The 24,056-nt window shown below is 35.5% G+C and overlaps 1 protein-coding gene across 5 annotated transcripts in view; it reads left to right on the top strand.

The window, feature by feature from the left end:
* The window catches only part of PAM (peptidylglycine alpha-amidating monooxygenase), a 152,679-nt gene that overhangs the window by 116,642 nt on the left and 11,981 nt on the right, over positions 1-24,056 (top strand). For 3 of the 5 annotated variants that reach the window (XM_055790791.1, XM_055790792.1, XM_055790790.1), the window contains exons 15-18: positions 11,817-12,122; positions 17,398-17,527; positions 22,895-23,011; positions 23,517-23,589. In XM_055790791.1, the coding sequence (XP_055646766.1) occupies positions 11,817-12,122; positions 17,398-17,527; positions 22,895-23,011; positions 23,517-23,589 (626 nt within the window). The remainder of the gene's footprint in view (positions 1-11,816; positions 12,123-17,397; positions 17,528-22,894; positions 23,012-23,516; positions 23,590-24,056) is intronic. The other 2 variants (XM_055790795.1, XM_055790794.1) reach the window with 1 other exon arrangement.

Genomic DNA, 24,056 nt, shown 5'->3' with positions numbered 1-24,056 from the left:
GAACTCTTGCAAAAATGTGTGCAATACTTAGTTGCAGGAAAAAATCCCTGACGATTATAAAGCTTCTAGAAATACGCTGAATGTTATTTATGCTTCAGAGATATATTAAAAGAAGACTGTACTTTTAAAGTTCCTGGGGATCATATGCTATTAGATAAACATTGGTTCAGCCTCAAGACTTTTCTTCACACTAAGAAGACCTCATCAGCTACATTTTCATATTGTCTTCATTGAGCAATGTGAGGTTCAAGGACTAAATAAATTAGAAGCAAATTTCCTTTTGTCTTTAATGAGTGCAAAGATGAGGCCAGTGCTTAAAGGTTTTGCTAACATCTCCCAAAGGGGTTAGATTTTCTATATACTCTTCCATTTTGCAGAGTTAACTCAAATAATTAAGTTACAGTTACATAAAAACTAGCTTCTAGAGTGTAAGAGTGTCTTAACTGGAAGCACCTTAAACTACTGGAGACAATATTTACAGTTCCGTATCTGAAACTTAATTTAGTCAAATCAAGATGGATTTTTTTTTTACAAAGAAATACAATTCTAGGTTTTTTAAACCTATTCCAGAGCAGAATGAGCTAGCTGCTTACAAATTTATATCAAGATTTATGCTGACAAGCTGCCTCACCCTTATGTTACTAAGAAGTGCATTAGCATTTGGTTGAAGATCTTATCTGTGTGTTTTATTGAATTTGTTAATGTTTGAAACAAAATGTTGAAAAAAGGTCCTGTTTTAAAAATCTTTTCCACTTGTATTTGAAATGTATTTCAAAGCTACATTTCTGCAATGCAGTCTCATTTGTTGAGACCACTATTTAGCGTACATCCTTATCTAACATGTTTCTATGGAAACACACTGCACAGGTTTGTCCATTTGAAATTAGTTTGGTTCATGATGTGAAATATCAAAACACAGTAGCTGCCATGAGAGAATTTTGTTTCATGTTCTTACTTGTTAGTTTAAGATAAATTCTCCTATCATTTACAGGAAATTAGCTTCAATTTTACACTGATACAGCTCAAACTTCAGTTGAATTATGTACGTGTAAGCAAAAAAGGCAAAAGGAAAAATTGGATCAGGTTTGATTTTATATTTGTCTCCAAAGAGGGCAAGTTGGGTGGCTGTTCTAGGAAGTGGGTTTTTGGTCCTACAAGCACATGAACACCTATTAAGATGCATTGGGAAAGCCACCAGCTGAAGATGATCTGTTAAAATGTGCCTATAAAAACTACTACAGACTGGGAGTCCAGTTTTGTGGGGCAAAGTAGTTTTACGTACATGTGTTGCCAATTTGTCCATCTCCTCCAGTAACTTTAGTGAGTTAGCCAGGATCAGCCAAATTTGAATAAGGGCTTAACTACAGCAAGATGCTACTGTTTGGAGGTAGGGGGCAGTGGACTCCCAAACTGCACCAAACAAATACATACTTTCACTGATGTAAAAGTTACAATGTATTTTTTCCCTTTATGGTCTGGCATGACATACTTTATATGATTAAGTTTATCTACAAAACACAGATGCACCAAAACGCAGGGTTTGATTAGTTTTTGTTGCTGCTGAGCTGTTGCTCAGTAAATTCAGCCTTTGATTTGCTCTGAAGATAGTACTTCAACAATTTTTCTATAATTCTGTCTTTTATCTTGAATAGTTTTTTCTCAATGACTCATTATGTTGTGGTAATTTAATTTTCCCCTCCTTATTTTCAAGTAACTGAAGTAAACACAGTTTTTTCTTCTTCTTCTTCACTAAAACTGAAATGATTGTTAAATTGTTATATTATCCCTGAGATATTTACAAATCTGGGTGTGGAGGCATGGTCAGAGTCAAATTCTGGTGTGAGTAGTGTTATATCTAAGCATTTGCCTCAAAGGGGGAAAACAAAGAAACTTGCCACGTGATAGTATCTGCCTGCTAATAATGTGTGTATCACGATTGCCTGGGCATAGATTTAGAAGGTGCAGTTCCTACTACACACAGGCAGTTCATTATATCAGCACCTGAAGGACTTACCATTGCTTTTACATTAAATTTTCAATTTCATCAACTCACTTGTCAGAAGGACATTAATAAACAATGTAAATATATTGAAATAAGTAGTAAACATCACAAAGTGAACATGGTGACAAAGCTAAATCCCTGTAGCGTTAAAATAAAACTGAACTTACCTTAATGAAACTGACCTCATTAGATTGTTTCTGAAACAGCACTGTCACTGTTTGGTGAAGATAAACTGTTCATAGGAAGTTAATTATTGTAGGAAATGCAGTTGATTTAGACATTTGTGCATATTGGAGAATTTCCTCTTCCTACTGAAGCACAAAGTCCCTAGCAAAAATAAAAAATATTTATGTTTATTTTTTGTTCATCAAGAGAAGTTTGATTAAGTTTTATTCAGTAAATACAGTAATGAAAAAAATAGTATCTGTTCATAGCATTCACCATGTCTGCTAGATGTCTCTTCTTTCCTTGTGGAAAAAAGGCCTAAATGTGTTTGATTCTGTTTGTCCAACACTTTCCTGGCTGTAGTCTGTGCTGTAATATAATATAGTTTAAGTTTGTTACGGTATGCAAGTGGTGAAGCAGTCTTTACTATTGAGAAAGTCAGCTGCTGCTGTACCTGAAAGCTGTATAAATACAGCAGCAGTAGTTTCTTAATAACAAGGAAGGAATATACAGGCGATGGTTAATCAGGTATGAAGTATTTAATTTGTTGATGTGTGGCTCGTAATTTGATATCTCATTTTTTGTGCATTAGATATAATCATAATTTTTATTTTGAAGCAGAAGGAGCAATTTTTTTCCTAGTAAAGTCAATATAAGTATGTTTAAATGGTTTAAAAAAGAAGTATTCAAGGCTGGCTTGAACTGAAAATTCACTTGCAGCATATAAACCAAAATTAGATTTGATTTTTTTTGTTTTAAAAGAGCACGTGTATACACGTGTATACATTCCTTACACATAAACGGGAGAGAAAAGACATGAGATTTTCAATTTACTTCTGGTGTTAATGTTTAAGTAAAAAAAAACCAAACAACAAAAACCACAAACCATATTCCCTAAACTACTGCTTAGGGAATTCAGAAATTAGTACAAAAACAGTAATGCGTTTTTACCTCTGATGACAGAATCTGAAGTGAGAGCCTTTTTGCTTTCAGTATTGATCAGCTGTACTGCCAGTATTCTCTCATCCCCCGTTATTTCATGGTAATGATGAGCACAAATTATTCCAGGAGCTTGAATAGTGAAGCTCAATCCAAGTGAATTAAAGCTCTCTCTTCTTGCATGTCCCAGCTAGACTCATATGAGGTCCCTTTTTCACAGCTGAGTGTCTTTACTGAAATCCCATTAAACCTCCTACATTGAAATAGTATTACAGCTTGAATCCAGCATTTAGAAGTTAGCTTTTATAAAGCTGGGCTTTAGGTCTGCAATCATAGAATTGCTGTCCTGGTGGTGAGATAGGTTGCACAGGAAAACACCTCACTGGACTTCAGCCTCATTGTTTTAGAGATTAGAATGCATATAGTGAGTTAAATAGAAAACAACATAAAGAGAAGAATATGACTTCATCATCTAAGGATATCTGAGGCTCTCCAGTTGAAAATGTGTTTTACTCTAGACACTGAGCAGTCTTGCTGAATTGTTCTATGTTGCTGGGTACCTTTGTGAAGTTTGATTTCCTGATCTGTTTTCCTAATCTTTGAGAACTGACAAAACAAAGAACTGAAGCTGTCTTCCATATACACAGCTCCTACTGAAACTGACTGGAAGTGTGGCTTAGATGTAAGATGTGAAATACAGTGCTAAGTAGCCTGTAAAATCACATTTTGGGATGTTTCTAGGTGGGCATCCAAATCAAATGGATGCTAAATGACAGGCTGTGGTTTTGAAGTGTTTTATTGTGTTTCATAAACAGAGATGACAGAATAGAAATTAAGAGAAGTCTTTCCGTCCAGTTAGAACACTTGTTCAGGAGTGCTTGGAGGGGAATTCTTTGGATGAGGTTAAATATAAATATATAGTGATGACCCATTGAGGAGGGGTTTTTTAAAAAAAAATTAACATTAGATTTCATACCAAATGGGGGATGAATTGAGATCATACATAATTCTGCTATTTATTACCTGTTGGATGCCTAACCCATCTTTTAATTCTTTTCAGTTGTTATATGCTATATTTGCACGTAAGTGTGCACACACACGCACCCACACAGATTAATACTTTTGCACAACATGTTTGATACACTGCTGGAAATATTTTGATAGGTTGTAGCTGAATCTGTGAGTTGAGAAACTGAAATGTCTGTTCAGTGTTGTATATTTTGTTGCTTGTGCATTTCTGTGCAAATGTACTGAACAGGCTTTTGTATCTGGGATATACATTTCTGATTGACTTAAGAAGGGGGTGTAACTCCTTCTCTTTCTGCTTTATCTCTCTTTTGTTTCCCTCTTTAAAGAAAAAGAAGGAAAGGGGAAATGTGAAGGGAGGCCTACAATTTCTTGTGGGACAGGTGTTGAAAGGAAGAGGAAAGGAGAATCATCATGCAAGCAGGTCCTTGATTTTTTAGGTAACGAAGTAGTCTCTTTCTGTGGTAATATTACATGGCAAACCTATGGCAGCAGTCAGACAGTAAGACTTGATGTATTTTTATGCTAGCAAATGAAGGCATGAGTTACCTTCCTTTCTAAAACAAATTTTTCATAGTTTACCTTTGCTAGTTTGTGTGTGGTTGTAAGAAAAGAGGAGGTCAGTTTGGTAGGTGGTTAAAATTCTTAGGTTGAGGAGAAAGGATGAGGCTTGAAACAGAAGACAAATTGACTTTCCGGTATTGATGTGCAATGTCTAGAATGAAGTGTTACGTGGCCTTTTTAGTTTAAGGCCAGACGTGAGAAAATCCTCAGATGTTTTCAGGCTTGGAGGCATGTTTGGTGCTCAGAGATGGTATAACCTCCATTAAACTTAAGAGTACAAAAGTGAGAGAAAAGTGACTGAATTAAACCTTGGAAGAAAGTGCTACTGAAGGGTAAAAGGTGTTAAGAGCAATGTTTACAATTTAAGAAGTATAATTAGGAAGATTCAAAATTGCAGAGGATTTGCTTGGTGTTTCAACACAGGAACGATGTTACTTGAAGTCGTAAATGAAAGGTAAGCCTTTGATTGGGTTAGAATAAGGTGATTCATAATCTTTACAGAAGCATCTTCAGCAGAGTGAGAAAGGAGCATCAGATCTAAGAAAAAAATTGCAGTTGTTATAGGTTGTATACCTAAGCAAGAAAAGAATATAAGAACATGGAAAGAAGCCATTTTAAACTTAATATTTTAATCTTTACTGTTTGACACCTGGTTTATGTTCTCTGATTCTTAAAATTTCAAAGGGATTTCCCCTAGTTATTTTCTGTAATGTGAAAGAGTACTTATCAATCAACAACTGCAAAAACTGCTTTTGATATCATTAGCATGTCTGAAGAAATGGAAAGTGGACATTGTGTTAGTACAGGAAGAGGTCAGAGAAATTATGAAGTCATAGCACAAGTATGAAACTCACAAAAAATATTTTTATTTTTATTTTTATTATTATGGGAAAAATGTTTTCATTTCTTAAAAAGTTCGTGTCTTTTTTTTAAACTAGTGCATGATGATGCTTAAAAGAACTGCTCTTTAATAAACATGGTCTCGTATTTATCATTTTGTGAGAAGAAATGTATTCACAAGTATGTACTACATGAAATAGAAATTCGAGGTGGAACGGGCACACTGTGTGCCTGAATTACAAATGTGTGTTATATACCTGAATGAGCACAGGAAAGTCCTATGTAGTAAAACCTGTATTTATTTAGCAGTAGCTGCTAAGAATTTTATTGTAGTAAAATGATTGGTGATTGTCAGGAACTTAGTACTGATCAGAAAGGAAAGGAAAGAATAGGGCAATTAGCAAGCTATGACCAGCTTGCGTTTTGAGTCTCAGGTTCTGAGACTAACAAAATGTAATTCTCGGTGAAGATTGTTTCATCTTCTTTCGTATTTTCTCTTACTTTTAACACTGTCCTTCCCAGTTACAACCTCCTTTAACCTAGTGATTATATAAAGTACTCTTGGACTCTCAAAACATTTGTAGATTAAAACATTTTGACAGTTGAAGAAAAAAAAAAAGAATTAATTACAAACAAAGTGCGTTTACATTGCAATAGTAGTAAAATGTCCCCTTCTTAGGGACCTGCAAACACAAAAAAAACCCAAACCAGCTAATGATTTTATTTTCTTTTAACCTTTTCTTGCATCTTGTTTTAGCTCTGTAAGCTGATCAGAAATGCCTCGAGAGCTGTTCCTGTTCTTCAAACATGTCAGTTTGGCTATGCTATAAGTGCACATTACTTATGGCACAGTGATGGTGACCAAGAATCTCTAGAGCAGCTTAACTCCATTCGTTTCCTCATATCTGTGGCTCCTTCCTCCAGCTCCTCAAATCCCTTCAAAAAGAAAACAGCCTTACTTAATATTTCTTAGTTCTCAGGAATCTTTCCAATGCTTTCATTGAAGCAACAGATTAGATCGGTATGGTAGGACTTGCATGAAAAATAATAGCAGACTAGAAGCTATATTGAAAGTTTTTTTGGCCTGTTACATCAAACTGTACAATGTCACTCCAAATAAATAGACATTAGATTTTGTTCACTTCTGCAATGTCTTTACTCGCCTTTCTCCCTTTTTCTACCATCAGTGTTATCTTATGTATGCCTGTTAGAATAAGCTTAGTAGCTTTATATAGGAGCCAAAGAAAGCAAACTAAACTTTTCGTTTTGATAGATGCTTATTTAGAAGGCATTTATTCATGACAGTACAGTCTTGAAGGTGATACTTTCAGCCAGATTTCCGTATCTTCATCAGTAAGATAGTTCTTCAGCTGAAATACACATTCTGTTATATGACTTGATATAGTACATAAACATTACCTGAGATTTAAGAACAGGTGAAGTGATGGCTGGGGTCTATATCATTTAAAGCCTGATTTCAGCACTTAAGGAAAGGCAAAGCACTGACTATTTTTGTCAGCTGAACATACTAAACAGAAGTACTTCCTAGTAAGAGAGAAACACGAGTCTCAGAATACACTCCATTTTATTCAGAGATAATTAGGAAACCCAAAGTCAGCTATGAAAACTTGTCTCTTACTACGGTCATGAGATAGATAAGGCTGAGACATGAGTTTGGAAGGACCAGCATACTGGCTCCATGTCAGATCAGATAAGCTCAAGAAGAGGAAACTTCCAATACAAGCATTCACACCAACGGAGCTGCAGCAACACACAGATAAACTTTGCAACACCAGTCCTCTGTCAGCACAGAGGAATGCTTCATAGATTTTTACTCTTAATCCCTCAGTTCTGATTATTTCCTGGTAAGACATTATTTTTTAGAAGGCTGCAGTAGTGGCTTTGTGTTAGAAATCCTGTTCAGTGTGATTCCTGACAGAAGTTTGGAACACCAGTGACAGATTGGGAAGCCTATCTGAACTATCTCAGTGAAACTGTACAGGCATTATGACACAAATACAAATTCTGGAGATGAGAATTCTCAGACACCACGAGGGTGTTCTTGCATTTTTTCTAAAATGCAGTACAATGAGTTTTCACGTACGTTTCTTAACAGCTATATGTTCAAGCTCTCTGGACAGACTTACTAGGGCTGAAGTTCCCATGTGTCTCATAGCTCAGTCGTGCAGCACCATGGCTGGGTAGTTTGCCTGGGCTGGAAGTCGGCGCGTGTAGCAACATAGTGGTGTGCTGCATCGGGACCATGGATGGCGGCTGAGAGCCAGGACCTCATGCTCTAGCACTGGGAACTAGGGACGGTGTTCAGACATGTATAGTTCAGCACCACTGGGATTCAACCCAGATGCTGGTCATCAACGAACAGAAGTGTTTTATTGACCTTAGACTAATCTGGTCTTCTATTGAGATCAGGTGATGTTCAGCTCACAGTATGCAGTGAATTCACCAATGTTATTATTTTATTTGTTGATATGACTGTTTTCCAAAACACTGGTCTGTAAAAGAATTTTGTAGTGTAGAACTGCAGGATTAATTAAGTTTAAACTTACTGGAATATGGTTGTGCATCTTTTCATTCTGGGGATGTTGGTCTTGAGAGCTGTCACTTCTTCCAAAATAGAATAAACTGTAGGTATTTGTTGCCAATCATCTTTTACTGTATTACACAGAGGGAAGTGTCCTGATAGCTTACACATAAGAAGTGTGTGTAAGTATCCTCTGTGAAAATAACATAATCAGTCAGCATCCCTGAGACTGCACTGCTAGGCTTCAGGTATTTCAACAAGAGCAAGTCATTCATTCACTCATGCTTTATTCTGGTCATACCCAGGCGTTCAAAAGGCCAGGCTGTCTCATTTCAAACAAGACCGAAAAGTAACATTGTGTCTCTTGCTGGTGTTCCTTTTCCATTGAGCATCTTCAAGCAAACTACAGTCTTCAGCTGTGCGAGCTAGTACAAGACAGCTGTAAAGCAGCAACATGAGATTGTGCTTTCATGTTTGCAGAGCACAACTGTTAATCAGAAACAACTTGAGTCTGGACTTCGCTAGTTATCTGTAGTAAATTCTGAACTACTTCTTAAAAATATGCTGCTTACAGATTTATTGGAATCTGCCTGGGGTTCACAAACAAAGCTGAAAAAAGTTGTCCCCAAATAGTATGGGACCTCCATTCAATGTGCAGAGTTTAGGGAGCAGTTGCATATATTGAATAATTAGGAAGCTTCAATTCATCCCTTTCACATCTGCACACATCTTTTCTGCTTTCTACTTACAGTTGTGTCAAGGTGCCAAGAAATTGATAGAAGACTTCAGCCTTCTGTTTGTGTATGGGTGGAGGTGCTGGGCATGTATGGAGGTGCTGGGCTTTAAGGTGTAGAGAATTCATATTCATTTTCTCAAACACACTTTCCTAAGGTAAAGATCACAGTTTCAGAGCAGCTACAGGCCACTTTCACTCTGAGGCACACCCTTCTTCATACATTCAGACAGTTCCTAAATGTTCTTAACTGTTGTTATTACAGCAACCCTGCCCAACAAAAGCACGAATAGGAGAGGTTCAATTTGGAAAATTTTTCATCTATAGCCACTGATACACGTTTATATACTATAACCACCTTACTCTCTACTCCACTGTTTGAAAGTTCCTTCTGTATCTTAAGATCATAGGCTCAGTGCTAGGAGAGAACCAAAACTGATCAGCTTCCTTGGAGGTGAGTCACTGGTTAATAGTTCCCATAAAGACCACTGGAATTTTCTGTGAAAGCACCTTCTCCTGAAAATTGTTCCCTGGGCTTTGGTTGTTTTTAAGTTGAATTCTTCTGCTCTCTTTTCTTCTTGTCCTCCACTGAGTCCTATCTCGTAGCAGATTATTTTGTAGTAAGAGAAGCAAATTTCAGGACAGGTAAATGGAAGCACTTTTTTGTTTGTTTTCTAAATCAACACACAATATCTTTTTTATAGGGTGAGTTAATTATTCTGTGGCAACCATTGTTCAGCAGAGGTAGAATGCAATGTCTTTGCCTGAAGCAGGAAGTCAGCAAAGTTCTTTGTTCAAATACAATGAGCATATGAGTTGCCAGTTAGGGATCTGAAACCTTTTTACGAACTGTAGCATGTTGTTATTCTTTTTGTGACCAAGAATTACAAGTAAATTGATCAGACTGATGATACAAAACTAGAAAAGAGTGAACTGGGCAAGGGCCATTAAACTTGCTTTAAAAAAGTCTGTAGTTTGAAAGTGCACCAGGCTTGTTGGGTTAGGGAGACTTTCCAGTTACATTAGGCAGAACACCTTTTACCATTGAGACCTCTCTGTTGGACGTGATTGCATGTAGTGAAATCAGCAAGCTTTGCTCATCTGCGGGTCTCTGGCCATGGATAAACCCAAAACATTAGTACGTATGAATTAGTTTAATTTTAAAATTGTTTTTTTAAACCAATTTTTTAAATGGTGCAAAAATATAATAAAGGCCAATAGAGTGTATTTTAATACCATGTGTTTCCTAAACAAAGGAAATTTCAGACGTGTTCCTACATTGGCACCAGTTCCTGGATGCTTTAAGTATAGACTACTGAACCTGATTAACATGATCATAAACCTTTCTCAGAATAAATATGGTTTGTATCCAAAACTTCTATTATATCATACTTTTGGAATATTTGGATTCATTCTGAGTCAATAGTTGAACTAGTTGAATGGCAGTGTTAGGACTATGAAGCATTCTAGCTTCAAAATTGTATTTGAAGCAAATAATATACAGTTATATAGTTTAACAGTTTTCTCTCTGATCTAATTTGCTTTGTTTGTTTCATTGAAATTGGCCCTTTTACTTCAGTGATTACTTTATAATGGAGATTTCATCTGGGATGTTTCATTTCCAAGGGCAAGGAATGGAATCCTGCTCAAAATCATTGAACTAGGACTGTTTATAAAAATGACAGATCCTCTTGGGTGATTTCCAAAACACTTAATTTCCTCTGTCCCAGGCTGCAAATGATGGTTTCTGCTTCTGGATGGGTTTATTTCCTGAAAGCGTCATTAGTTATTGTTTTGCTTTTCTAAAAAATGTCTTGTGTAGCCTGTAATAAATTATTATTTTTTTTTTTAATTATGAGTGATTTGTACTTAAAATGAAATAGAAGTATACCTACTTGCATAAAATCTTAAAGCATATTGGATGTCTCTTTCCAGTCAAATGTGCAGTTTTATTTAATAGAACTGAAAGTAGTTTCAGGTAGCCAAGATATTTTGTTAACAAATTCTAACAAGTTGGTTACATGCTGGTTAGCAGAGAATTCCAGGAGAGGGATGTACTTGTCATCATGCCGTCACTGTATATAATCCAAGGAATTTAACATTGACTTCATCAAAACCTGTTAAATGGTTTGAATATTTTGTGAAGAGAGTTGTGGTTCTGGAATTTGCATACCTAATTTTCGATTGTTTACTATGAGCTATTGTTCTGGAATTTACTGAAATGCTTCTTGGTATCTAAGAAAGCTATAGTGATAACTGTGTTGCTAGCAAGTAGCTGGAGAAAATATACTACTGTTCCTTGCATTGCCAGGTGATCTTGGGACTAAGGGGAGTTACTGTTTGGAGGAAGAGGAAGGACAGGACCCAGAGAGAATAAGTGAAAATTAATGGATCCCTCTGTTTTACTAGTGTGTCTTCTTTCTACAGTATGCTGTATGGACCGTGTTTGCAAATGTGAAAGTCTTGTTTTCTTACAGCCTAAGCTTCTTACACAATGACAGATTTCAAAGAAATATATTTTGAAATGAACATGACTGTCTATTGTCTCTGTAAGTGAACAAATTTATAAAACTATAGAATTTTTACTTTGTTCTGTAAAAATAAAATTAAGTCGGCAGCAGTCTGGCAAATCCATGTAATTCAATCATAAATATTCTTTTACTGAAACTTGCACACTTTTTTCATTTTTCTCCTTGTTTCCAAGAACATCTATGCAGAGGTGATGATTTTTTGATGCTAGAGTGTCAGGTAAAAGTGGACATTGTTATGTAAATTGAAGTTGATAAAGATTGGACATTATCTTTTTGTACCAGAGAGTTGGTTCATTCAATTCCTGAGGCTGAAACAGTTCCCTCTTACACTACTTTTGACAATGACTGTTTATATAACTTTGTTACAGTATACTTTGCTGAACTTTCTAACTTATGACAAGTTTCTAAAACTACACAATTTGTTATAATTGTTTTTTCCCTCCTTTCCTCTTATCTTTTCTCTTTTCTGTACAGGTGATTTCTATTCACTCCTTTCCAAGCTGCTAGGAGAAAGGGAAGATGTTGTACATGTGCATAAGCATAACCCTACAGAAAAGGCAGAATCAGATCTTGTAGCTGAGATTGCTAATGTAGTCCAAAAGAAGGATCTTGCCAGAGAGATCACAAATCATGATGAGAGGGACAATACTATTCTTGTCAGAGACAGAATTCACAAATTTCACAGACTAGAGTCTACCTTGAGGCCACCAGAGAACAGACATTTCTCTTTACAACAGTCTAAACATGGTGAGGGAAGCTGGGAAAAAGAACATACAGGAGGTGGGTTAGGGGTTAATTTTATACAATGAAATGCAATGTAAGAGCTGTGATCCACATTAGCAAAATCTGAAGGGAATATCAATTGATGTGTAGGAGTATTTTATGTGACGGTTTTCCTAATTATGGAAATGTTTTCCCTCTTATTTTAGAAGTGTTTCAGCGGGGTTTTTTCCCTCTCCATGTGTGAAGAAAGAACGTATACCAATGGTACAATACCGGTACTTTTCGGAACACAAAGCATTTTTTCTACTCTGAAGACTTTTACTTAATGATTCGATATCAATTATGCTAAAACAAGGTTAAGGCAGGGTATGGTAGTCATGGGAAGTGAAGAATTTTCTTAATACAAATAACTTATCAACACATTTTATGAGTTTTCTGATTACCTTGGTTTGTCAGATACAGAATTTTATAAAATTCATTGCAGTAATTCTATTGCACATTTTCTCTCTCATTCAGAAAGAGTGGTATTTAATCCTGAAAAATTTTTGAGAAGTAAAATTTTCCACATATTTATTTCAAATTGGGCTTGGATATCCAAACGTTATTGAAGAGGCTGTTTTATTATGCAAAGATTATAATTCATTCCCTTCAGGTTTCTATGACAGCAGAAACCATGAAAGTATCGTGTTTGTTTTACTTGCATTTTAGTCTCTGTGATATTTATTGTGCTTAGTCTTACTTGCTAATGTGGAAAGCTAGATAATGCAGCATGTGACGAGTATCTCATAAAAGAAACTGGTATGTATGCATGAAAGTCATCTGTATGCATAAGCTGTAGCAGCACATGCTTGCTTTTATGTTGCAGCCAGCCAGCTTGATGTTTCTGAGTATTGTTGTACACAAGTATACATCGTTCATTATCCATTTGATTTTTATTTCAGTTCAAAATGTTAACATGTATTGTCTCTGCTTATGTAAGTTTCTGTTACAGTATTCAAATTCAGTGTAATTCTAGGTTTGTATTTAACAGAAAACCAAAGATGAGGACTTTCCAATGTTAGGTTATGCCAGTCAGTTAAATGAGAGCCTGTCTAGTTGGTCAATTAGGGGCAAAAACCAGGTGGTATGTTACTGTGTGCCTGACATAACTGTAAATAAATCATAAATACTTCCATAAGTGACACTGGAATTAAATGCTTGGAAGAGTGATGTCTGTAGCATTTCTGGAAAAGCAGTTTGTACTGTTCAGACTAATAGCATGTGGTGTGTAAGGGAAAAAAAGAAATTTCCTTTCTGTTTTAACTGATCCAGAAGAGGGAGTGTCAGTGAACTGAATAAATGGCTTAGCTGGCACGCCATATGGCATGAATTCTAACTACAGAAAGCATTTGCTCGGCTACTTTAGTAGCTGTATATTCATTCTGGGGGAAGTTGTTGGTGGAGGACTAATTAATAAACGGACTTTCAAATGATGCAATTTTGAGTTACAGCAAAAAGGAAAACGGAAATTATCTTAATTAGAATTGATTTTATTTTTATATTTTTTTGTGCTTGAGATAAGTCTTAACTACAGAAGTTCTGAACTGCAGAAGCTATTAGCGCCATCTTTCGGCAAAAGAACACGTTTATAGCAATAAAATCCTTAAGCACATGTTTAGTTTCCGTTTTGGGAAGTATTTATGTATTAGAAGAAAAAAACTTTCCATAACAGGATTTTCCTCTTCAGAGGAAGGAGAGGAAGAAAAACTGTTTTAACTTATCTTGATTTAATAAAAAAAATTGCACCCTTCATAAAATTATTTGCTGTATTACTTTTAAAAAAATTCAGTGTTTCTTATGACAAGACTCTGGTTGCTTTTAAATTAACTGTTATTAAATAATTTATTATTTTTAAAATTTATTTTTAATTATTTTTATTAAATTTAATTTTATAAAAAATTATATTAATTTATCTCTATAATATAACTTTATATTAATTTAATAGATTAATAAAATGAATTATATTAATTTAATTAATTTAATATAACTGTATTAAGAAACTGTTCTTAAATAAATTAATTAATAAATTAAATTAACTTTCATTTAACTGTTTAGAAGTTACTGGAGTTAAAATAGATTAGTATTTTGTCTTGCAAATATTCCAATTTTAAACATGTAACCGGCCTGAAATAGCAAGTGACCGATATGTGAAGTAACATTGTTATAAATAACTTTATGCTATTACTCTTACTGCTGTTACCTTACTTCCCTGAGACTGGTCACTAATTAGTCTGGTTGTTCAACGTCACTGCAACCAGTACAATTATACCTCCTAATAAAGGCAAACAGTCTAATTTTCCAATGTTTAAAACTCTTATGCTGTGCTTACTTATATCTGTCAAGATTTAAATGACTACATCCCTCTGATGGCAGGGAGTAAATGCAACATGACTAGAATTTGTAATGTTAAAAGCAGGAGCTTCCAGGGGTTTCTGGACAGTAAATTGCAGTTTTGCCGATAAATAAGGATTTATTCTTTTACTTGTAGAGAGATCAGAAGCTGATTTGCATGTTCAAAATCTGTGTAATTCTTTATGGTTTCATTGATGAAAAGAGCTACTCTATACTGCATGGTAAATCTGGTATTTAGTTTAGAAATCTCATTTACAACAAAACTGGTGATTATATAATTTAAAAGTAGTTTTAAAATATTTTAATGGGGAAAAGTAATTTTCTTTGGTTTCGTGTGTAACTTTTCCATGGACCACTTAGTTTTGTAGGAAAATAATACTAAGTCTTAGATAAATGAAATCTAAATTTATTAAGTATGGTTTGAGTAAAAAAAAGGTAGTTGCCTTAAGATGAATCTGTGTCAAAAGACTTTCAGTATGGGACTTGCAAAAGGAAAAGAAAAGATAACAATAATAAATCACCTCTGGAAAAGTGTGAGTTTATCTAAGGGTTCTGTGGAAGTTGGAGTTCATGTGTTTAGAGTGTATTTCACTGTACATTCATTTTATTGTTTTGATCTATCAGAAATCTTTTCGTTCTTTAAGTGTAAGCATAAACATCTTGTATAGTACATGCCTTTTGAGAGACTGAATTTTACAGAGGCCAAAATTTAGGCTTTCTGTGTTTAGCCTTCTGATTTTTCTAGCATTGTTGGAAAAGGGTCAGAGGCTAAGAGACACTGTAACATTGAACATACACAAGCTTTCTGCAAGTTAACTTACACTGACATGGGATGAGCAAGTGAGGAAATAGACACTGGATTTCTGTCCTTTTATGCCTTTCAAAATCTGAACGTCCATGAAAATAATCTGGTACTGCACCTGCTGTGACCAGAATTTGCACTGCAAAGAATTTCTTGCTTCAGAAGTTTCTGATTACTGTCTTGGATTCACTGCAGTTGCTGATTGTCTTAGGTCTGTCTTAGGTTTGTGTTAGCCTGAAGAGTTTCCCTGTCACCTACTCTAGCAATGTTATCTAGAACTACAAAGGTAAAATACCTCCTAATCTGTGGAAGGTTTTCAGCACTGGGTTTTCCTTCCCCCTGTGTAGATTGTAGAGAATGGTTTTCTCTCCACCCCATCCTTGCTGTTACTCTCAGACTATATCTCTTCCAAGTGAAATCCGGGGGGGGGGGGGGGGGGGGGGGCGGGGAATGGGGGATATGCTTATCAGATCAGCTAGATCAGATCAGCTAGATTGCACAGGTGACCTGAAGATTTCGGACATTGTTTTCCATTTCATTTTTCCTTTCATTAGAAGATCACTTCCAGCTGAACCCTCTCAGACTTCTTGGGTGCTGTGTCTTAAGCTCTGTGATCTGCCTTGTTTCAGAGCATTGATGCTCTGGCACTCTGTGAATGGGGATCTGTGTTTCACCTGCCTAGATGGTAGCGCAGTGACCAGTGTTCAGGATCAACAGCAAAACATGCAGGCTTTGGGTGAACTGAAAGTTGTGAAGTAGAGCATGATGCTGTCAAACACATTGAATACTAGTGAAACAGCTCCAGTTTCACGTAACTGCAAAGAAATTGCTTTCTATTCACCTTCAGTTTGTCTATACTTACCTACATACAAAGTCTACATATTAGAAATACCTGAGTTATGCCAAACAAATTAATTTCTGAAAGGAAGGAGTGATGGCTTTTCTAATATGCAGAAGGCATTTTAGGATTTGGTTGCGGGTTTTTTTCTTTTATCAGAGTTACTGACATTTGCCTTGCCATTACTTTTTTATTTTGGGGAATATTGTTCAGTTGTCTTTTAGTACTGCCAGAGCAGCCCAGACTAACCTCTTCCAAATAGCATTTAAGCAGTTTGTGAGGAATTAATCCTAGTAGCCAACACTCTGCAACTTTTCCAAACTGTGTACTGTTGTGCCTTTAATCAGTGCAAGTCTGTTAGTACATAAAACAAAGAAGATTGAAGTAAACATCTTTTTATATTTTTAATTTTAATCTGTAAGTTGAAATTAAATTTGTCTCCCTTGAGGAGTTTTATGATTTAAGACAAACACAAGAAGCATCTCACTTCTTAGCCATGTTTCACTTGCTAAGTCCTGTGCTGTTGATTTAGTGTGAAAATCAGACTTGTGTTATTAAAAAACTATCCAGTATTTATTCTTTAAAACAGTGTATTACAGCATAAACAATGACAGATATTCTACCCTTCTTCATCTCTTTCATCAGATTTAGACATCTATTTCCCATTCATGCTGATAATATTTGGATTAAGATACGGACACGAACACTATCCAGAACTAACGCATATGTTGGGAGTAAGAAACGTCATAGGCAAACGTCACAGAATTAGTTTTATTTGCTTCTCATTGCTTTTTTCTTCCTTCCCTGTGTCTTTTTTTCTTAGTGTTAAAAGCTTTTTTGAAGAAAAGTCATGAATCAACCACTTCTGATATGTAGTTGGTTTAGTGATTCATAGTCTTACTTACGCATTTTTTAATAAAATACTGACAGGTTAATATTTAAATTTGCCTGCTGATTTTGGATAGTAGTTGTATATTTCTGTAATCTTTTAATGTAGAAAGTATTCAGAGAGCTCCTAAAACTTCTAGAGTACCTGTATCCTTATAAAATGGAGTAAAGAATGGAGTCAAAGGCAATTTTGAAGTTTCTGTCATCCTAGATGTAGCAGGATGCCAGTGCTTGTGCATGCTTTACTGTAATAAAACTGTGCTTGGAATTAATTGCAATGCATTAATGGAAATACTGCATGTAAGAAAATGTCCATATAATTCCCAACAGTACCAAATGCCAGTTAACCATGGGTTTTTTTATAAATATGCTACATGAATGTCTGTCTTTTGTTTATTTGTTTCTTTGTTCAGATTTCCACATAGAAGAGGCTGTGGAGTGGCCTGGGTTAGACCTCAAACTAGGCCAGGTTTCTGGGCTGGCTCTGGACCCTGAACATAACCTAGTGATCTTCCACAGAGGTGATCATGTCTGGGATGAAAAGTAAGTAGATACTCTGCCCAGTGCCATGTTTGGAAGGTCAAATTGTTGTGTGCTGTTTGCGTGTCTTCTCAAGAAAAGACAAGACAGATTGCAGTTCCTTTTCCATTTAAAACTCAGTTCTTTGGCTGAAAGTGCCTTTGGGAGATGCAGAATGGAAGTGGTGACTGACAGTTCAAGACGATGGGGTTACTGGGTCTTCAGATGGTCAGAATGTGTCTCCAGAGAAAAAGGACATAGTACATTAGGTCCTTAAACTTCATGACCATGTTAGTATAATAGTCACTGAAATTAGTTATCCCTGCTTCTCCATGTTTTTAGCAAGACTGATTAGCTTGGGAGAATCATGTTTTAGTGTGGCGTATTACTATTAGCAGTTTGATTTAAGACATGCAAATATAGCTCTAGTGTATCTTCATTCTTTTTTGGTTTTATGTCCACTGAACAAAGTTGGATTGTTACAAGGTATTCCCTCAAAACAGGCTTTGTTCTACTCATTTGGTAAAATTTACTACACTTAGTGTCACTCAAAACAAACAAAAAAAAAGTCCAAACTTTATAATGGCCATTTTTCTAGTGTTTGTAAAGTAATATACTCAAAGTTACATTATTTTAAGAACAGAACATTCCAAATAAAGTATAGTGCCTTTATTTATACGGTGTCCTTATGTCCTTGAGCTTTAAAATAGTATGGCTGTTTAAAAGGACACTTCGGGAAAAAGATCCATGAAATTGTAACAGAACACTGGGAGGAAATAGTATTAGCCTGTAACAGAATATGATGTAGTACCCTTTTTAAATGTGCTTTTTTTTTCACTTCTAAGCATCGGTTTTCCATGTGTATAACTAAACAGTATTTTTTTCCCAACTCCAGGTAGATTCATTTTAAGACAACATAGCTTCTGAAAATTACGGGGGGCAGCTTTCTCAAACTTGTAATAACAAATTATTCTTATAATACCGTTTTATGAAGGAAAGTAAGTTCTTTGGGTTTTTAGTGAAATAACATAATCCAGCAGATAAGGCAATCATTTATACCGCATGCATTGTATCAGTGATCTCTCCAGCTCAAGTGTACATAGTACAGGCTATAAAATTTGAAAGGATGATGCATGCTGCGATTTGCATTACTCGAGCTTCAAGTAAAAGCTGATGTTGATTTGGGTTTTTTCATCCTACGCATAAACATAAGTGCTATTCTTTGTGTCATTGAAGAAACAATTGAAAAAAATATTCAGAAATAGGCTGGCAGTTGTATTCATTTCTTACTCCTGATGTATATTTCTGAGTGTCTGACAACTGAGGTATATACACAACCCAGGGCACAAAACTGGAGTTTGAGGCCAAGAAGTATTTGGAGAGCCTACAGATTTTAAACAAAAGAAAACAAAAAAAAATTAACGTTCCCTAAAATAGCAAGCAAGCATAATGACTCAACCATGTTCAGAGAGATACTGAACTTCAGCTTTCTTATTGTGTGGGTCCAAAAGGTTGGAGCTGTTGTCTGGGGTCTGGAAATCCACATACTTACCATCTGTGCTGGGTAACACTGCAGGTTCACCTAACTCAGCCCTGTCCTTGACAGCAGTTCATATTCTGAGTGTTTCTAGCCTGTGCTTATCAGACTTCCCAGAAAAATGCTTTATGTTATGTTTAGTATTAGTAGTGCTAATCTGCAGATATCAGTCCTGTGTGAGGATATTGCCCTATCTGCCGTCATCGGGAATTGAAGTTGGACCAGAGTAAAACTGCCTGGCCTTGTAAATATTATCAGAACATTTCCGTCCGAGATACGTAACCAAGATGTAAGATGAGCTGCTGTTAACTGAACCTGGTTATGGGCCTTCCGTAAAGATAACCACATATTAAATCCTTATTCATTTCAGAGGGGTTTTGTTCACAAGTTTTGTGATTTTTTTTCTTCTTCTTGTGGAGCATGGTTAATCAATGTATAGGAAAGCTGGTATTGGTAGGAACCCTTAAATAGGATAGGCTAAAATGGTTATAGACTATTGCAACTTTAAAACAATATATTTGGAAAACATACCTGTGGTTAAGCTGTTGTTCCATGCCTCGTGGCACAGAGAAGCATCACACAAAAGTGTGCTCAGCCAGTCAGCCTTCCTTTTTTATCTTTGGGTACCTCATGAGCATACAAAATAGCCTTGGGGACCCTTTCATGAGTTGTGCTGAAGAGAAAGAAGTGTATGTGTTCTCATTTTTCAGTAAAAAGGAATAAAAAATGAGTATTTGAAAGGAGTTTATCATGACTGTTGTATGGGGAAGGGATAAGAAATTATCAAACTTGTAAGTTGATGTTTATCATTAGCTGCAAATACACAATATATTGTATATTGAGTATAATATTTCTTACCAAATCATAAACGTGATGAATCAGTCAAGCCTGGACACCCAGAATTTATTTTCTCTTGTTTCATTGCTTCAACAGCACAGTATAGAAACAAACTAAATAAATACAATATGTGTTGTTAGGCCACGGACAAATGTTTCCAATGCATTAATAATATAAGAAGTAGAAGCTGGATCCCCAGGCAGCTAAATACAGCTGGGTGAATGGTCTGTGCTGTTTTATCTGGCAGCTTCAGTCTGCTTTAGAACACAACAGCAGTTATGCAAGCCCTGTAATAAAGTAGCAGCTTTTCAGTGGCTGTAGCATTCCTTCTGTGCATGATTTAAAAACACTAGAGAAAAAATTCCTTTTAAATAAGTCAGGCTTGTCTCCTCGGTTTCAGAACTGTCTTTGCTATATGCAGCATGTGCTGTTCAGAATGAAAAAAACTGGAACTATTCAGCTGGCTAAGGAATGAATCAGTTGACAGTTTACATTTTGTGATGTAAAATGTATACTATTCATGCAATTTATAAAAGACATAATAAAGAATATAAACTGTATTCTTGTTACTGCATTCTTAACAAGCTAGGCAGGTTAATTCAGGCTGAGCACGGTACCACAGTTGTGGTGGATATTGATCGAGAATAGAACTCAGGGTTATGCCTTCAGGGGTTATGAGATCAGGTGGTCTGTCTAAATTTAATATGTAGCCCACCAGAAGGATGTTACCTTTAGAAATAAATTCTTTGTATTAGTGTAAAGTGGCCAGCTGAGAAGTAGAAAAATAGCTGTGGAATCACACCGGGGTTTGAAATTAGCAATAATGACATGCAGCATATTTTGGTTGTCCTTTGATATCAAACTGCAGAACTTATTACAAAACCATGCTGCAAAGCAATATGACATATAATAGTAAGATATTAATTTATTTTGGCTGCTTGATTTTGGTCTTGCTTCTTTTAAGCTAGCAATAGTCAGCATTGTTTGTGTCTTCATTTATCAGTTGAAACAAAGGAACATTGGCTGCCTGGGAAATTGGTCTCAAACACTGGGAAGGGAAGAGTGACTGATTCTGTAGCATGCCAGTCTTATTCCTAGAAAAGGAAATTTGACAGGGAGAAGATGCATGGAAGATCAGTGCCATAAACTCATTTCAAAGTTCACTAGGCTTTCTTTGCATAAAATACCATATAATCTCTTATTTACGCTGAAAGCACTCCGTTCCCAGAAGAACCAGGTAGTTGCTAGCAGGGAATACTTCAAAGTCTGGACAGCGCTGTTACTAAGAACCAAAATCATAAGGAAAGCCAGTCATGTTTTAAGGTTTCTTTCTAGTTAGTGAGATCTCCAGAGATACAACCTTGTTTTCTGTGGATTTTTTTGTACAATACCTATTCTGTTGTATGTTCAGCTGTGCTGATCAGTAACAACGTTAGTAACATCAGCTCAGTCTGTCCAGTGTGGGTTCTTCAGTTGTGGTCATCCATACCTAGAGGAAGTCCTCTAGAAGTATTAGACTCCTTTTTAAATAAAACTGTTTAAAGCCAAGAGAACTTGTCACAGAAGATTGCTGCCAGTAATGGTAAAGAATAAAACCACACCTGCTGAACCATGGCTAAACAAGAAGATACACATCAGCGGGCCATTCTCTGTCGGTACTGTTTACCCTGTCTCCCTATAGCACCACAGCACAGTTTTAGAAGGGGTCAGTATAGAGTTTTAGTAACTATCACCTTGTGCTTAACTATTTGTAGTGAAAACTATTTACTGATTATATGACAAATCAAATAAATAGTCACAGGTAGTTACCATACACAGCAGTAGTATCTAAATATTTTTTAATTATAGCCTATGCAGAAACTTAAACACATCCTGTCACACAGATTTTTCTGGCTATATATGAAGCCAGTACTGCTTTTCCACATTGAAAATTCTAGACATATAAATGTTTAATGTTATGAAGAGGTCATGCTGCTAGGGCTGTGCAATATGAAGTTTTAATAGCTTTATTCATAGCCTTCTCTGTGTCTACAGAGTATATTCTTGTTTACAAAGTAGCATCAATCATAGCTGTGTTTCTCTTAGGATTAACAAATGGATTTAAAAATACAAGGTGGGAGTGGGGGAGTATGTCTTATGTTCACGCTTTTTTCATCCACAGTCAAATACCATTTTCTAAATTTGTTCAAAAAATTTTACACTAATTACGTTCACTAAATGCTGAACGTATATTTCAACAGGTTTGAGTAATATGGCCAACTTCTCTTTACAGGTACAGACAACTATATTTTATGCTTTGTTAAGCATATGATAATTTTATGCCTAGTAATTGTCTTCTGGAATGTTCTTAATGTCTGAAATAATGACATTTTAAAATGTTCTTGATTAATATATTACATGTACCCTGAAAATTGACTGTAGAGTTGTGGGGATAGGAGAAATACACATCGTATCCTATAGTCTCCTGCAAGCACACTCTGAAAAGGATAAGAACCATAAGACCTGAACCTTACAATAGTAAGCTCTAGCAAAACATTGAGTTGTGTTTGAAAAAATCAAAAATGAAAGACACTCAAACACACACACACACACACTGCCTTAGACAGTACAAAGTATAACTTTTTACAGGCAGTTATGCCCTGGTGATTAGGTGTATTTTTACTTGGGCTTCGTTGTTTGATTTTCCATTTCTGATTTGCCATGGCAAAGAAAACAAACAAAAAAAAAAAAAAGAAGAGTATTTTACTTGCTTGCTTGCTTTAGGATTATATTAATTGTTGCTGTGTTCATTTGGTGTTCTTTTAGTTTGGAAGTCTTAACCTCAGTAGGAGATACAGACATCCAACACTGTAACTCCTGCAGTCATATAGTAATGTAATAAGGCTTATTTAAAGAAAAAGAAAAGCTGATAACCCCACACTGGCGTTAAACTACAAAACTCAGCTAAAAGTTGCATGTGTGTTGTTCATCAGGTGAGCGTTCTAATGGTTGCTTTCTACTCCATTATTTTTGTGTAGCTCTTTTGATAGCAAATTTGTTTATCAGCAAAGAGGACTTGGACCAATTGAACAGAACACAATTCTTGTCCTGAATCCAAGTAATGCAAAACTGCTTCATTCCATGGGCAAAAGTCTGTAAGTTATTTTTGCTTTTATTATTTGAACTAACATTTCTGTATATTTTCCTCAAAAAAAACCCAAACCCATTTTCACGTGTTTTATATTACATTGTGTGATTGTAGCTTCTGAGTTTATTTAAATTAATACATAAAGAATAAATACAAAATCAACAACTATTAAAGGTAGTTTGCCATCTTTATCGTCTCTGCTTTCTAGCAATTAGTACAATTTAATCTACCAGCTAGATCAACAGAAATGCCGAGCTCATGAGTGTTGTGTATTGTCCTTAAAGATACCAAATATTAGCCTGAGTGAGATACCAGAGATCAACTGGGTTTCTGAGCTGAGACACACCTGTTAAGAAAATTCTGTCCTGTAAAGCTACTTTTTTCATTAAATACAGCAGGTAGTTAATATCTACAGCATTTGTTGATCTGTAGATAGAAAGTGAAACTTCACATCTCCATCATTCTTCCAAAAAGAAATTTTTAACTTGATTCTTCTACATTTATGCTTGCAGATTTTATTTACCACATGGTCTGAGTATAGATAAAAATGGTAACTACTGGGTCACTGATGTAGCTCTCCATCAGGTATGTTTTTGAAGTTTTAAGACCAGGACCTTAATATTTTGCTAAAAAATGTTTTTATTTTCCTAGAGATTTGACATAAATCATTTATCTAGGCCTGTTAAGATAAACATTAAGAACAGAGTAAGTAAACATAGATAAACATTAAGAACAGAAATTGACCCCTGTTGGCCATCATGGAATGTAGTTGTGTTTAACAATTTGCTACGTGGACATAGTATTCAGAAATAAAAGTATCTGTTTTAAAACAATTATTCTTTTGAAAAGAACAGTTTTTTCTGTTACATCTTTGCTTCTCAATTCTCCTATATACTTAAGTCCAGAATGTGAAACCAATTCATTTGCTGTAATCACAGGAAATTTATATTTTAGGCAGACATTTCCTAGAATCAACATTATAAAAAACCCAATAATAGATGTCATAGTCAATATATTAAGATTATGTTTGGTACATAAATTTGTTTTATACA

The sequence above is a fragment of the Falco peregrinus genome, chromosome Z (genome assembly GCF_023634155.1).
Source record: "Falco peregrinus isolate bFalPer1 chromosome Z, bFalPer1.pri, whole genome shotgun sequence".
NCBI lineage: Eukaryota > Metazoa > Chordata > Aves > Falconiformes > Falconidae > Falco > Falco peregrinus.
Note: the sequence above shows the minus strand (reverse complement) of the source record. Positions and strands in the feature narration are given on the sequence as shown.